Source organism: Leuresthes tenuis, unplaced genomic scaffold (genome assembly GCF_036924035.1).
Source record: "Leuresthes tenuis unplaced genomic scaffold, fLeuTen1.0.hap1 SCAF_5, whole genome shotgun sequence".
Classification (NCBI taxonomy): Eukaryota; Metazoa; Chordata; class Actinopteri; order Atheriniformes; family Atherinopsidae; genus Leuresthes; species Leuresthes tenuis.
The window spans coordinates 14,980,457-14,996,873 of record NW_027325359.1 but is presented as its reverse complement, the minus strand read 5'-3'; the positions used below and the strand labels follow the sequence as shown (position 1 = coordinate 14,996,873).

The following is a 16,417-nucleotide window of genomic DNA, read 5'->3' as shown; positions in this document are numbered from 1 at the left end:
TTGTTCAAAAAAGGAGAAACCGTTTCTCCAGTTATTGTTCAGAAATGTTGGCACGGGCTGACAGACACGGATGTGAGAAAGAGCACACACTAACAAACACAAAACATTATTTACACCATGTAACTAGTCTTTTTTATATAAAACCGTCGTAATTTAACCTTTCAGTTTGCCCACATTGCAGCGCGCGCCTTTTAGAAGTATCCACGTGACCTAGTCGGTGAACCGTCACACCCGGAAACAGATCGTTATTGCAATGTTTTCATGGACAGTTCTCTTCACAATGGAAATTAGTTATATTTTTACACGGTACTGTAACGCCAAGTAAACCATAAAATGTCTTGCTTGTTCAATTGCCTCTAGGTTTGGGAAACCACACTAACTGCCAAGCATTTTAAGTCAAGGTAACGCCGCGAATTCGCCGAAAAATAGATACATATCTGTGTATTTAGGTAAGTGCAGTTTTTGACCGAACTAGCTAAATTTTTAGTGTTGGAAGACCTGCATTAGACTCGCAGACGTTTACATGGAGATTACAGACTGCTCTACGTTTGGATGCCTCCAAATGATTTTGCGAAAAGGTGTTTCGTAACAGAAGACCGGCACATGTGGACTAGTTCACCTCTTGGACTGAGCTAACAGCCGTTTGACATAATGGCCCTGATGGCTCTTGGAGTAAGAGGAGTCCTTCTCAACTTGAGGTACACGCTGCAAAAAGCTGGCTCTGTCGCCAGGTTAAGGCTCGTTCAGAACCGCGGGACACTTTTTGTTAAAAGAGGGCAGATTTTAAGCCATATACCCAAGGTTACACTGCTGTGTTGGGGTGCAGTCAATGCATCTTCATGTGCAGCCAGATGCCAGGAAGTGATACTTCCATCCCATACCTCTAATAGAAAGTCTATAGCAAAAGTCCAAGTACACAGATTTATATTTTTCCTCCGCCTCAGCCTCCGTGCATTGGTTCTGCTCCTCAAATTTAGTCCCCTTCTTCTCCTCTTTCCCTTCGCTCTGGTCTCATCCAGCTGTGCATCCTACTGGCTGGATGCTCTGCTGTGGGTGACTGAAAGCTCTGGTCCTACTTACATCAAGCTGGGGCAGTGGGCCAGCACCAGGCGAGACATCTTCTCTCAGGAGTTTTGTGAACGCTTCTCCAGGCTTCACGTTAAGGTGCGCCCTCACTCCTGGGCTCACACCAAGCAGTGTCTGCGGAGGGCTTTCGGAGAGGGCTGGAGAGCGGTGTTGGTGTTTGACAGCAAAGAGCCCGTGGGTTCAGGATGCGTAGCCCAGGTGTACCGAGGCTGGGCCAAGGTGGACCAGGTTGAAGACCCAGCCTTCCAGTCTCTAGTTGAGGAAATGGAGAGAGAGGATTTGCTGGAAGCTTGGGAGATCCCTGGTCTTGGGGGTGTGAAACGCACTCTGCAGCGTTTCTGGAGGGGCAGCAGGGACGAGGAGGGCTACGAGGAGATAATTCAACCAGATGTGCGGCATGAGGAGAGTAACATCGAAAAGGAGCGTCTGATACCTGTGGCAATCAAGGTTGGTCTCTCAATAGTATATTTACATCTCATTTCTCCCCTTGCAAACCTTTACAGATTGCATTTGAAGGTGAGAATGTTATCAAATTTTTAATTCTCTATTTTTGAGGTGGTCCATCCAGGCGTCAGGAGGCAGGTGGAGATCGACCTGTTGCTGATGAAAGCAGGCAGCTGGCTTCTGCACTGCTTGCCTGGACTCAAATGGCTCAGTATGCATGAAGTTGTGGTCGAGTTTGAGAAGCTAATGACCAAACAGGTACTTTAACAGCATTTAGACTCCAATTATGTAACTTTTAGACATATTTGATCAGTTAAGTGACACAGTTATGGTTAATTTCACTGCATAAGATACACCAGGTTTATATAAAACAAGTGACGTTGTGTAATTAGGTTAACATAAATACAAAAGTTTGCACTAACTTCACTGCGTCTTTATTTCAGATCGATCTCCGTTTTGAGGCCAGAAACATTGAGCTTTTCCGAGAAAATTTCCGCGATGTTGATAATGTCAAGTTCCCAACTCCGTTACGACCGTTTGTCACCAGGAACATCTTAGTGGAAACCTTTGAGGCGAGTATACGGTGTCTGAAAGTAACACTGAATATGCTCTGCTCGATTTTTTTTTAAATGGAAAATAACTTGTTTGTTTATTTGCTTTAGGAGAGCGAGCCCATTTCTAACTACCTGAGCTCTGATATTCCTAAGGAGGTAAAGCAGAAAATAGCCAGAATGGGAGTGGAAACCCTACTGAAAATGGTGAGAAGTATAATGATGCATTTGCTCGTCTGTTCCGTGTTTGTGGGAAATAATTGTGATCTTATGTATCCTATTGAGGACAGGTACCCATTTGACTGAATGTTATCATACTGTATGATTAGATGTATTATCTTCCTGCTTCATCACTGTAACCAGTTGTCTACATATACATATTGCAGGTTTTTGTAGATAACTTTGTCCACGGTGATCTCCATCCTGGCAACATTCTTGTCCAATGTCGGGAGCCTCTTGGTGGTTCCACTGAAGGTACCCTGGACGAACACCGGGGGAAGACCACCCTCACTGACCTGTGGGACACTGTGGTGGTCAGTGTCAGACCAGACCCATGTCCAATCCAGCTGGTGCTGCTGGACGCCGGGATTGTAGCCCAGCTCAGCGGCCACGACCTCGCCAACTTCAAGGCCGTCTTCACAGCTGTGGTGCTGCGTCAGGTAAGAAGGGAAAAGGGGTGCGTTCATGCAGGAAGTTCTTAGGATTTGAATGATTTTCAAATGACGAAATGTGTTCGAAGTTCAGAAAACGTTGCGGCCGTTCTGATTCACTTTCACTTCACAGCAATGTAGCTGAACTTTTTAAACGTTTAAATGTTTTCTGAAAGGGTGAACGAGTGGCAGAGTTGATTTTGAATCACGCCCGAGCTAACGAGTGTCAAGATGTGCCCCTGTTTAAGAGGGAGATGGCCGACCTGGTGGATCATGCCCTCAGCAACACCCTCTCTCTGGGGAAGGTACTTTTGTGTTTGTGATACATTTCTTTATGATGATTGCATTCATGTATACAGGAGAGTAGTTAAGGAAATGATATTTTGAATTTGTCCCTTATCCATCTAATCTGTGAATATTATTCAGTCTGATTCGCATTTGCATTGAATTAGTCTTTTCCGTTCTGGTACAGCACTTTGTAAAGGCTTTGTTTTGTCGTTTAGATTCAAGTTGCTGACTTGCTCTCCAGAGTATTCGGTCTACTCATTAAGCACAAGGTAAAGTATCACCAGGCTATATTCTAAGTTATATTCGTCCACATACACTATGGTTTTGTGTCATCTGAGAGTTAAAGTAATGAGAGAATTTGGCAACTTTGTTTTGCTTTTTGGGTCTCCATACAGTTGTGGGATTTAACACCTCTGTCGTAAAAGCAAGTGTCTGTGTGAGCCCTACAATTGTACAGCCTGCACATGAGTTTGTTTCATGTTAAAGAGGCCATGAAGATGCTGTCAAAAGCCCACAGCCAAACTGCGTGGCGCTGGGCTGGAAACCAAAGTCGTGAGCTGTGGTATCTCGGTTCCTCGGGTGCTCTAGGGTCGGTTCGGGCCCACGGATGAACATAACAAAAGTCAAGAGTACTTCAAATGAATTTTTGACAAACTTCTCTCACGTTGCCTTGAGAACACAGCCTTCTGACACAGCCTTCACAGTTTTACTAAATTAAATCAGCTAAAAGAAATTATGACCTTAACCTTGTTACATGTTGCTGTTAAGACGATGGCTTCTGCTTTAGAGACAACTGGAACTAAATTTAAAAAAGGGAAAGAAGGTTAAACGTATTTGTCATGTTATACTGATACATTTTATGCAGGAACAAATGTTTATCTCAGTGGGACAATTGCCATTAGGCGTTTTCTTTACATGTATGAAATAGTTTTCATAGTGGGGAACATATGCTGAGATCTGTGTCAAACTGATACATCTGTCAGGATTTAAACAGTTGAATGAAGTCTCTCGTTGATGTTGTTTTCTTATATTTTTCCTTCTTTTGTAGGTCAAGCTGGAGAGTAACTTTGCCTCCATTGTGTTTGCCATCATGGTGCTTGAAGGTCTGGGCAGGTCACTCGATCCCAACTTGGACATCCTGGATTTGGCCAAACCCCTGCTGCTTAAGAGCTGTGCCTCAGTGCTCTGATACAAACACAACACACACACACAGTTAAGGCACAATGGATCACACACAGACGGGCACCAGCCCAGTAAGTGTAATCAAAAGTACTGTGTGCATTCTATTAGTGTGTGAGTGTGTATGCGAGTGTCCTCCTAATGCCATGACAACAGGTTTGCAATGCGATATTCCACACTCGATCACCAGGTTATCGTCTCCACTACATTTCAGTGATGGTGCCATAAATACCTCATCGTGTTTTTATATTGTTGGCCACTTAAATTCCCGTTTACCTTGTAGTTTCGTCTTCTACCGTCTGACTGAAGTATGAACATTTCACCCATTGAAATGAGCTACAATGAGTGCATTAACCTAGGCCTAATGAATTAGAGTATATGCTTTACAGTAAAAACCTATTGTGATTTGAGTGCTGGTTAAATAAGAGACCACGTCTGTAGCAAGAATCCCTAGTTGATATTTAAAAGCATATTTTTACTTTTTAATGACTGATATCAATGTCAGGATGTCTTATCTCTCCATTTATTTATCTTAGGTAATGTCTAATGGATCTTTTATTTCTTTTTAGTGTGAAATGCAATGTATGATAACATTTGTTCTTTCAGCTGATCCTTGTATTTTAGCTTTCTGTTAAAACAGTGGGAACACTTTAACTACTGACATCAATAAAAGGGACTCTCTATTGATTTGTTGAGTTTACCTCTCACCCTCTAACGTTAAGCTCTGTAACCCTCACGGAAAAACCTCACGGAGCAGAAAATCCATTACATCGAGGGCAGGGGATCCATTAATTTACAATTTTATTAAATCTGTCAATGAAAAACACAGACAAGACGTGATTCTGTCAATGTCATCAGGAAGAACAGTCAGCATGGCTAAACGAGTGAGCTCAGGAGGTTTTGGTGCAAACACGGGGGGGAAAAAATAAATGGAAAAAATAAAAACCTCATCACATACCCTTTATTGCAAAACTTCTTTTTTTTTTCGTTTTTTTTTTTCTTCAACATCATCAAGAACCCAGACAGAGCAGCACTGTTCAAGTAAGTAAGGAGGGGAGAGGTGACAACTGTGTTTAAAAAAAAATAATAAATCAATAATAATAATAGTAATAATAATGACAAAAGAAATAAAAACATCTCTAATAGACAAACACAATCACCTCAGTATAAGACAATATTTTTTCTTTTTTTTTGTCACGGTCACAACAACCAGAGAAAAGTTGTTTTCTTTTTATTTCCTATATTTTTAATGAATTAAATAGTTTTTAAAAATATCTCACAATTTACTTATACTCATCTTTTTTTTCATTTATTGCGAAAAATAGGCAACTGGACTAACTGTGACGATTCGAGTTGTGTGTTTGTGTGTGTGTGTGTGAGACAGATAAATTAAGATTAAGTAGAGGGATAAAGTGGAACGTCGAGGAGCGTTGGCACTGAGAGCAGCAGCGGTGTGTGGCGCTGCAGTACTCTCATTCGGCCACCAGGTGGCACAGTTCAGTCTGAGCGTTCCTCCAGGGTCCAGCTATGGCAGCCTGCCCAACCCCCACTACACCAAAGGAAGTCAAGTTCTGCCAGCAGTGGCGCCTGTGTGGGTTTGTTTTTTTTTGTCGGAATGATGTTTGTGTGTTAAACTTTGTTCTCCCCGGTCATTTATCTGCGTTGCCAAATCTCAGTTCTATATACAAAGGTTTCAAATCCCTGAAGGACATTTACAAAGACGAGTGCAACCTCCATGTGGCCATCCCCTTTCTGGAGAGGCTCAGGGATAAAAGGGTTCCTATAAAGGGCAAATAAGGGGAATAGTACCAATCGGATCTTGGTAAACGTGCCACGGTAGGAATGAACAGAACTGAGTTTTTTTTCGGGAATGAAAGTCAGGAGTAAAGGCAGAGGACCAAGATGTAGGAATGTCAGAAGCTGACAAGGGGACTGTAAATTCGCGATCATCAAAGGGGGCACCGGAGTATTCTAAAATAATTCAGAATGTCTGAGAGATGTGATGAAGCCAACAAAATGTACTAACAAAACAAAGCAGTCATTGTTCGTCTGTCATATTCCTTCATGCCGATCCATCAGTCTCTCCATGCATTTAGAAAAAGTCTTTAAAGACCAAGCGGACCTCCTCCATATTAAAACTGATTGTGTTTTTGTTTTTCGCTCATTCCACACTTTTTCCGTCTGTGTCCATAAGCATGGCAGCTGTCGGTGTCGTGTCCCCCCCCCTGCAGTTCTTAGTGGTGATCCCAGAGGGGACCATTGAGCACAGGAGGGGGGCAATGTGGGGTGAGATGAGCTTTTTGTGACTGAATCCTAGGAAGAAATCAGAGTGTAAACTTTAAGTCTCATGTGGGTACTTCTTCCAGGGTTAGGGAGGGTATGTGGGCTGAAGAGAGAGGGGAAGGGTCTATGTAGGCAGATCTCGAGCACAGGCACATACGCTCATTCTCACACTGAATAACACGCTCATCCGTCTTTGAGGCCCTCGTGAAGTTGTGGTCTTGGAAGATGGAGCGCTGGGTCAGCAGCGGTGCAACAAGGCTGCTTGCTGACGTTTCAGTGACATTACCGAGAAGATCAGCAGCTGTCATTGGCTCATGATTGAACCAAATAAGAGAATTAGAAAGAGACAAAGTTGCAAGAGAATGGCGGACATCCTGACGGCAGAAGAGCCAAAGAAAGCACATTTCTTTCATTCACAGCCTGACTTCTCCCTTTAATGAAGTGGGCGACATCGATCCGCAAATCCAGTTATTTCTGGGAGATGTTTGGAAAGACACATCTTCTTTGTCATGTTGTCTCCACAAACTTGTCTTTACATTCCTCTTGGGGAAAAGATGTGCAGTCAGGAGTTAAGCCTGGTCAGGTGAGTATGTAACTTATGAGTGGGATAGGGCAGGAGGAAAGTCTCTTCTTCTCGGACTGTTGGTTTTCAGCTTCTCTCCACATTGTGGCTCCGTGGGCTACCACCAGAGGGTGATGTTTGGGCTGACGGTCGGGGGGACAACAGGAGGAGGGTGACTGATCAGAGTTGGTGGCTACGAGTTGAGCCAGGGGTGGTTCAGGCATTCGCTGGCCGAGGCCCTCTTCTCGGGCACCATCTCCAGCATGGGCAGGAGGAAGTGAGTAAAGTGGCCGGCGTCTTCGTGCGACCAGCCGTACTTCTCCACCAGCACATCGAACAGCGACCACGGCTTCAGCTTGGTGATGTGCCGCAGCTCCCCTGCAGGAGGCCAGATGAAGCAGAGTCAGTGATGGCACGAGACGGTGTGGGAACACAAACAGCAGCGAGGATTAAAGAGCTGATCCACACACAAATGACAAAAACCAAGAACAACAGGACCGGCTGAGATTCTCACAAGTATAGCAAAGTCTTTATCCTTACAACAAAAGTTGAATCCCTCCTACTCCTAATAATTCAAAGAACATATGTGCATGTGGGTGAAACTTTGTGTTGGTGGTCCAATTATTATTTAAAGCAACGAATGAATGTGTCAATGAATGAAGTGAAAACATCATTTATTGGATACTGATGATATTTTCCTGAATATTCTTCGACTAGCCCAATATTACAGTAAATCGTTTTGCTTTGAAACTGATCTAATCTGATGAGGAGTGAATTCTTAATGCTAACAGCAGAAATGTATGATAATCTTTTTCATCTTATTCTTTTTTTTTCTTTAGAAGGTAAGTAAAATGGCCTGGATGTAGGTACAATAAGTGACAGCCATTATAAAAGCTTGCTGTATTTTCTACAGTCAAAGCAACCTGGATTTCTTTATCATTTTCTTTGGCATTAGATGCCATCCACAGGGGAAGCAAAGGAAACCATCAAAGGAAATGTTTCCATACAATGTAGATAAATAGGAGTGTACATGAGATTGAGTGCAAGCAATTATTCTCAATGTAACCGTTCCTTTTCACTTTTGTGACAGGTGGCTTTTACTGTATATAAACATGTCGAGAAGAATCTAATGAGCTTTTGGTAGTCCATCTTCAGAACTCTTAGTTTTACCCAGCAGCGACTTCTGTTCCCTCACCACCTTCCTTGATATCATCACGTTTACAGCTAAGATCAAGAAAGCACCCGTAGGAAAATAGCTTTTTTTTTTTTTTTTTTTTAAACTTTTCAAAGGTTTAACTACAGGATGCTCTTTGAAAAAATAAAAATGTTGCAGCTGATTTATTTTATTCTAATGACTTGTGCACAAAAAAATAAAATAAAAAAATCAGATGGATAAATTTCACAAGAACCAACATCCTATTTCTCTTTATGGGTATTTGATTGAACCGGCCCTGAACTGCACCATCATTATGTCGACATCAGCCTCCACTAATTGCTTTCCCTTTCTCTGTTTGAGGGTTTGCTATTCAGCGAAGTGCGAAAGCGAAAACCGGCAGAGTCTTGGCTGAAAAAGAAACACAACAACTGAAGGGAAGAAATGGACAGAAACAGACAACGATGCATAGATAATGGAAACAGTTCATTGTTCAAGGCTAGGAGAACAGATCTGACAAAGAGGAAAGACAGCGTGAGACTGGTTAATGATAGGAGCCACCATGACTGAAGACCCAGTACAAACCATGACTGCCATGGTAACCTCTCTATCCTCTGCACAAGATGGGGAAATAGAATCTATTTATCAAGGTTAGCCTTTATATATTTTTGAGCTAATGCAAACATTGCTTGCCATAAAAAGCTCCATGATCGTTAGGTCTGCATTCTTTCAAACACTGGATGTGCTTTGGATCGCTTTCGACCGCAAAGTTCAATAAAAAAATGTTATTTTTTTTAGATCTGTGTGCATGAGGTAAACAGGGTGACAAGACTGCTTGCCAGCACCGTACAGCCGAAGACTTTTTGGCAGACAGGAGAAGCCCCGAGAGACAGAGCGGGAAAGTCAGCCCAGATTAACAGAGCACAGGGAGATAAAAGGGTAAAGATTGAGACATCAAGTGCAGGCTCAGACTGCGGAGAGAGACAACATCAAAGGCGGAATATTCAGAGCTCATAACAAATTAAGAAGAATACATAAGCAGAGAGCAGAGCAGGAAAAAGTGAATAAATGAGAGTGCAGGGGTTATCAGCTGTATCAGATACAGGTCCATGCACTTACCATCACTCAGGAGTCTCACACACGTATAGTTTGGGAATGCGACTGAAATACTACAGCTCCTTGTATTGCTGCTATTTTTTGATCAATTCCACCAAACACATACGTAAATGATTGATTCTAACTTCAACACGCAGAGATTAAACACTTGATCTCCCTGAATTGTCCCTTTTGCACATAATATCCCAAAAAAAATGCAAAAACATTTAAAGGTGACATATTATGCAAAATCCATCTTTGGAATGTTTCTGTACATGCCCCCACTGATGCGTCATAAACAAGACAAGAGACCATACTTTTTCTTTTTGCTTTCCTTTCTCCAAAGATAAGTGTTTCCGAGTAAGCGGCTCAGGTCTGCAGACGGTTGTGACGCACAAACCAAATGAGCGCAGCCACCTGCTGAGGAGCAGATCCACCCGCGTAGCACGAAGCTGGCTCCTTAATTTCCCCATGAGCAGCTGCTTTGCAGTCCACCATTGTTATTTCATCGTTAGTGCTGCTTCTGCCAACTTTAGCTTTAAGGTGTCCCGGCTACAAGCAGAATACGGCCAATACGGCTCCATTATTGGGCGCAAGAGCAAACAAAAGAGTCATCCTGGACTCCTGCCATTTGAGCTACTGAATACCCAGTGGATTTTTTTACTGGCAATGTCCCCACAACAGTTAGAAAGAAGTACTATTAGCATGGTTGCATGCTAAATCTTTTGTTTTTTCTTTTTATAACATTTTCTAACAAAGAAATTACATTAAAGACAACAGTTGTTGTATGATTTTGGCAGTGCAGTATTTACATGTGAAACGATCCCTTGCTGTCTGAGCTTTTCTTCTCTTTCGCAGCGATGATGTCAGCCAGTTATCACACACTCAGTTGCTCTTGACGGGTTGCACCTAGCTGGAATCAGCTGGAAGAATGTTCCGTTCTGTTTGACTAAACTGTCTTCTGTGTAACAGGCAATTCATACATGCCCCAGAAATGTAACTGTTAAAAGCTATTATTGGTCCATTTTGCATGAAGTATTTAGAGGGTATAGGGCTTTGCTCAAATATCCTATCCTGTGGAAAGAAAAATATGAAATATAAACAAGCTCTAATTCTTCATGGTATAGTTAGAATGCTAAAACATAACCAGTGCTGTGCCAACAGTTAGATGCTGTTTTCTCATTTCCAAAGCTCTGGCAGTCTTTGCATAGATAGTTCGACAGTATCTTCCCACCTCTCTGCGTTGCAGTGCTTTCAGGGAAAGTGACTGTTGTTGACATTTAACATTCCCCACATATTCATAGAACCAAGGTTACACCCAGCCATTGTTTGAAGCAGCAGCATAGAAACCCTCAGCTGCCACTTTGAATTCTTTAAAATGCTAAGCAAAGGCGCTCCAATGCTTTCCATATTATCTCCTTTTGGCACAGGAAACACTGGACCGTTCTCTACCAAAGGAAGTAAATAATTCAACTCCACAATTTCTTGCGGCCGCAGGTTTTAAATCATCGTTCGATTACATCCATCTTGTCCACTCAGCATATCTGATGGGAGGAGTGTGAGTCTGAGCAGCCTGAGACACTCCTTTTTTTTTTTATTTTTTACTTTTTAAATGATCAACCTGGATAATAAAGTAACATTTGAATCACAATAACAACAAACTTTATTCATATTGCGCTTTCAAATGTTACAAAGTGCCTAAATGAACTTATTATGCTAATGCGACACAAGGTGATGACAATGCATTGGACAAAGCATCCAAAGCGCTTCTGTAGAATATTTAGTCCCGCAGAGCCACACCACAGTTCAGTGTAAGTGTGGTAGGATTCTCACTGCATTTGTTTCTCCTACTACCTTTTCTGAATCCCATGACATTTTCCAATGCTGTCAAGTTTTCTTTGTTTTTTCTTTTTTTTTTTTTAAATATTAAACCGTACCCACAGCATCCCTCCAGCTGATATTTGCTTCTGGCTCTGTTCCTTAAGCGGGTGGACAGCAGGAGATCACTTTGGCCAAAAGGGCTAAAAGCAGGCCTATCAGTCAGTAGGGTGAACGGTCTGTCTTCTGTTTTGACCTGAGCCTTAAAATACACATCCTGGGGTCATGTGAAACATATATCATTCTATTCAAAACTGTGCATAATATGTCCCCTTTAATGTAGGTTGGTGACTGATAAAACTCTTCAGAAGTTTGGGAATTTTCACTTGAAATGTAGATTGAATAAATTTGGACTATTAAATTGAGTTAAATGATGCACTTCTTTTTTGCCAGTATGATTATTCATAGGAGACAGAAAGCAGGGACTGAAAACTTACCTGAAACTTCCCAAAAGCACAAAAACGTGTGCAAACTTTACCATATATCAAACGCTACCTGGTCCAGGTTCTGTCACCATAACTGAGATCCTCCTAAAACACAGACACCCCCTCAGGATGACACCTAACCAGCCGCGAACCACGGAGCCGTTTACCTTTCTTGGAGAAAAACTCTCGGCTGTACTTCCCGGCAGCGACCACTTTGCGTGGAACCTTCCCAAGAAGCTCCATGATCAGAGCGATGTGGTCTGCCCAACACCACATACATCACAAAGGGAACAGTCACGGTTCAGCATTACAGCATGCACACACAGCAACACACACATACACTGGCTGTAAGGCACTGACACACACTTCAGCTTCAAGGTACTGCGTGGACACGCTTCCAAACCGACTGATGCAGCAAGGAATCTCTCTTTTTTTTCTTTCTTTCTTTTAAATCAAACTTTTATCAAATCAATACACTTTTAAAATTCTGCCTGTGTCCATTTCTTTTGTCCCTCTCAGACGTCCGTGTGTCTCAGTCCCACCAGCTCTCTGGCCAGCGCTACCTCTTCTGTTGAAGAACTCCCGGGAATATTTTCCAGAGAGAGCAAAGTGCCTCGGAATACAGCCCAGCAGTTCTATGATGTGGGCTATGTGGTCTATGGAGGAGAGAGGAATGAGGGAGGTAGGGAGGGAGAGGGGGGAAAAAAAAGGAAGCCAAAAAAAGAGGAGGAAGGAGAAGAAAAGGTGGACAAACAAAGACAGAAGGAAAGGGTGGGGAGTATCAAAGGAATCCGAGATTAAATTATATAACGGGATAAGAAAAAAAAGGTGGATTGTGTGTAAGAAAGGAGTAACAGATAAAAGATAATGGGGGGGGTGTAAAGGAGGGATAAAAAGAGAGGAATGAGGAGGGAGAAAAACACATAGTCACAGATAGTAAAGGAGAAAAAACTGTTAATAAGCTATGCCTCCACAGCAGAGGTGAGAAAGTGAGATAAATAAAAGTGACGTGCTATCAGATGTAGTCCTGAATGAGACCGACTCCCAGCGTTGGCCTCAGTGGTGAGAGATCAAAGGTGTCTCTCTGTAAATCAGCATGTTTGGATAAAACTGACACTGGCTCCACGCCTGAGCAAAACATGCAGAGAGGAGCTCGCTGTGTGCCATGTGCAGCGGGAGCAATAACACAATGAGCCGAGGGAGATCAAAGACCGGTGGAAGAGATGGAGGAGCAAGGTGAGGGTGAGGCTGCGCAGTCTGGGAATGTGTTGGCTTTCGCGGGAGAACGGTAACGACTGGTGTCTACGCGGTGATATAAGGATGCAGCCGCATGTGACCTAGATGTAGATATCATATACTCCCAAGATAACTAGCTATTATTAAAACAGCATGAGCCGAGCGAGCTTTCTGCGTATGGATAATATTCAGACAATTCAGGCCTTTTGTGAGCAGTGGGATGAAGATGAGTGGAGGCATAGCAGCAGAATTAAAGGTAAGGATTTACAGCCGGCAGTGGATAGAAGGGTTTGGGGAGGAGGATGGCTAAACTAAGCTTACTGTAGGGCTTTTTTTTTTTAAATACTTTTTTTTTTTTTTTTTAAACAACTTACAACAAAACACAATCAGTATTTCTTGTTTCATTTTCCCCCATTGTTTGGATACGCTGTCGGACACAAAAGTGCTGCTTTTGCGAGCAGACGTCCCATGAAACAACAAATTCATGCTTCAAACAGTTCCCGAAACTCCTCGTTCCGTGCAAATGGCAAAGTCAGACACTTCAAATGCTCAGCTGAGAGGAAAACAGCTCTAACTCTCTTACTATGTTGGTGTTACTTCTGAATGTTGCGAGAATGAATTTGAAGAAAATAAATAGCTTTTTTTTTTTTCTTTTCTTCAAATTTTCTTCAAATTTCCATCTAAACAATGGGGGAAAATGATGAAGCCAGTTAATAATCTTTACAAGCACGTAAGATACTCTGCTTTAAAGCAGAACAGTTTAGCTCACAACTAATTATTAATACATCTTCTATTCAAAATCTAGATTATGGTATTAAGGTACGACATTTAGATGTGGTTCTTAAGAATAGAGACGATAAACATTTTAAATACGCACCCTCGTCACGGGAGTAGTCCTCTCCAGAGTGAGGCTCGAACAGGTAATCTCCTGTGGCCAGCTCAAATGCCTAAAGAGTACGAGATCAGTGAAACAAGAGAAATACAACATTTCTACAGTTATTTAGGTCATGCATAGATGTGTATGAGCCCCTTACCATGCAGGCAGTGCTCCAGATGTCAGCAGGGGTACTGTATCCGGCTCCTATCAGGACTTCTATGGAGCGGTACTGTCTCGTCTGAATGTCTTCTGTAAAGTGCTTATGCTGCGGACCCGAGGGAAAAATGTCTTTACGCAGCTCTGTACATCTGTCATTTAACACATAGACTGGCAAAAGTCGACAAACCGCATTCCTAAAATCAGTTTTTTTTCATAATTCTTTTTATCAGTTAGATATGAGACGGCACAGTGATGATGAAGAGTTGTTTGTTTTTAGGCGAGTACTCAGCGTTGTGACGGCCCCGGGCCCCGTAATCATTTATCATGATCGTGCTTCAAGGCTAAGAGATAGTTTTACAGTGATTCAGTGAAAATATTAACTTTATCATGGGTGACGATTTCTAATTTCTTCCTAGTTTACATCTATTGGGGGACTCTTTCTCTCTAAGGGGGAGTTTATACCCTCAGGCAGGTTGGATCCGTGCAGTCATCAGAAACATCATCGAGCACAAAAAGGGAAACATTTGTCATGACGGGACAGGATGCTCACTGACGCGAACTGAATTTGAGGATCGGGCACATCTCTCCCGGTAAACAGTCTATCTTTGCTCGTTTTGAGTAAAAAGGTTGTTTCCACTGTGCAAGTGCTAAAGTGTGAAGTCGAACCCATCTTAGATTGGTGTTGGTTTCCAACCTTTGCAGCCTGATACGGACGCTTGAGTTTATAAATGCAAGACAAACTAATCCTTCAATGCAGCTTACATTTATATATACTGTACTTAAGATTGTTTTTATGTTCTTTCAGTGATTTCAGCATCTCTTTCTGGATTTAAGTACTGCTTTCTGACTCTTGTTGTATTTTAATCTTATGGAAACATAGAAAACAGTGATAAAAAACTAAAATTTTTTGCTAAAAAAAATACTCAAATAATGTTTCAAATGAATCAAATTCCAAATAATACTGTGTCTTACCACCCAGCAGGCATTCCCGAGGTCAGCGATCTTTACTCTGATAGATTCAGCATTGCGGGGATCCAGCGGGTTGATCAGGAGGTCTGCAGCTCTGGCCCTGACTGGGTGTGGACACAGTGGGACATGAACACATGCATGAAGTAGAGAAAAAGAGTTTACACACTGACAGACGTGTATCTTAATACTGACCAGTCACTTCAGCTTTTTCAATGACAGCACAAGGTAATGACTCTGAAATGACGGCTGTATGTGGGCGAGTAACTGATGCCGAGTCATGAATAAAAACCCGGGGACATATTGGGACGATACAAAAACAAAACACTGCAGTGTTTATTCATGTTATGCTGATCTTCTAAATCTAAATCAGATCTCCAGCCTGTTCCTCAAAATTCTCATTAGGATGTAGATTAAAATGTTCTAGGCAAGTAGCCAGACTACAATCATGTTGATGCAACAAGAAAAGAAGCGGATTAATGCAGATAAAAAGTATGGACACATAGCATCCCCTCCACAAAAATAGAATACATGTCTGTGTGAATTTCAGTAATCATTAACGAGGCTCAAAAGCATTTCAAATCACATTGAATACATTTTATGAAGGGAGGAGAACTGAGAATAACTCTGTTTCGGACACGTGTCTGAAGCTGGGCATTAACAGGGGGGAGTAGAAGGGGTTAACTGAGGTCCTAAATAATGTTAGCTATTGTGAATCAGAAGCCTGCATCAGAGGGAGCAGCTGCCAGAGAAAGACATAAGGACAGATGTCCTAAGATTAAACAAATGTAAATTGCACTGGAGATGTGAAGGAATGAGAGACAATGAAAACGCAATCTCCACAAGAAAAACAGCTTTTTTTATATCATGTAGGAGGAAGCTTTTTCATTCTCTGTATTATTCTCTCTTATTTTTGAGACTGAAAGCAGACAGTAAATCCTGGCTTTGTCAAAATTTGAAGTAAGGCTCTTAATTCACAGGCTCCGAGTTTCAAACTCAGAGCCTGTAAACCCCATTCCATGTAGATAAAAGATGTTGCCTAGCAACACAAATAACCAGCTCCTGCACAGGGACTATAGATCCTGGGAACATGACATTAGACCATGTAAAAAAGTGCGATGCATTTCTAATGGCGAGGAGTAACAGTCATGGCAGAATCCCACACTGATCTTTCATTGTTCTTAGTGGATTTATCCATTCAGTGTTTTTTGTTTAAAAAAGAAGGTGAAAATGGTAAAACACTCAACTGCACGTCACGACTGTCCTTGAAGTTCTAACTCAAAAGATCTGAAAATTGTCTGTTTTCCTGGTTGGAAGCAAAACTATGAAGTGCGATTTCTGAGATAACAGAGGGAGTCTCATGGCATGGACATCGGCTGTAAAAAAGAGCAAACATCACCTTCAGCAATGCTCCCCGACGCATACTGGTGTGTTCAAAACAACCTCACTCATTTAAGTTAGATATGATCACCCTCACTGTAATGTGTGTAAAGCTCTTTGAACAACATGACGGCAACTACCTAAACTGTATAGTGCCGTGATGTCGTTGCCCATACTCTGTACTACGAGGGAGTAAGAGGGCCAC

General features: G+C 42.1%; 2 protein-coding genes across 5 annotated transcripts in view; one reads left to right on the top strand and one right to left on the bottom strand.

Moving 5' to 3' along the window:
* The first annotated feature begins 219 nt into the window (after positions 1-219).
* Positions 220-5,114, top strand: adck2 (aarF domain containing kinase 2). The gene is made up of 8 exons (XM_072386249.1): positions 220-1,533; positions 1,642-1,788; positions 1,974-2,102; positions 2,193-2,288; positions 2,468-2,740; positions 2,908-3,036; positions 3,235-3,288; positions 4,068-5,114. Exons 1-8 carry the CDS (start codon positions 652-654, stop codon positions 4,206-4,208), a joined length of 1,851 nt encoding a protein of 616 aa, XP_072242350.1. The 5' UTR covers positions 220-651; the 3' UTR covers positions 4,209-5,114.
* Positions 5,115-5,794: 680 nt separating this feature from the next.
* The window catches only part of srpk2 (SRSF protein kinase 2), a 60,026-nt gene continuing 49,403 nt past the window's right edge, over positions 5,795-16,417 (bottom strand). For 3 of the 4 annotated variants that reach the window (XM_072386243.1, XM_072386245.1, XM_072386247.1), the window contains 5 exons: positions 14,839-14,939; positions 13,865-13,972; positions 13,708-13,777; positions 11,762-11,854; positions 5,795-7,421 (listed from right to left, as the gene is read on the bottom strand). In XM_072386243.1, the coding sequence (XP_072242344.1) occupies positions 7,237-7,421; positions 11,762-11,854; positions 13,708-13,777; positions 13,865-13,972; positions 14,839-14,939 (557 nt within the window). In that variant the 3' untranslated portion in view covers positions 5,795-7,236. Of the gene's footprint in view, positions 7,422-11,761; positions 11,855-12,157; positions 12,251-13,707; positions 13,778-13,864; positions 13,973-14,838; positions 14,940-16,417 lie in introns of all 4 variants that reach the window. The other variant, XM_072386244.1, reaches the window with a different exon arrangement.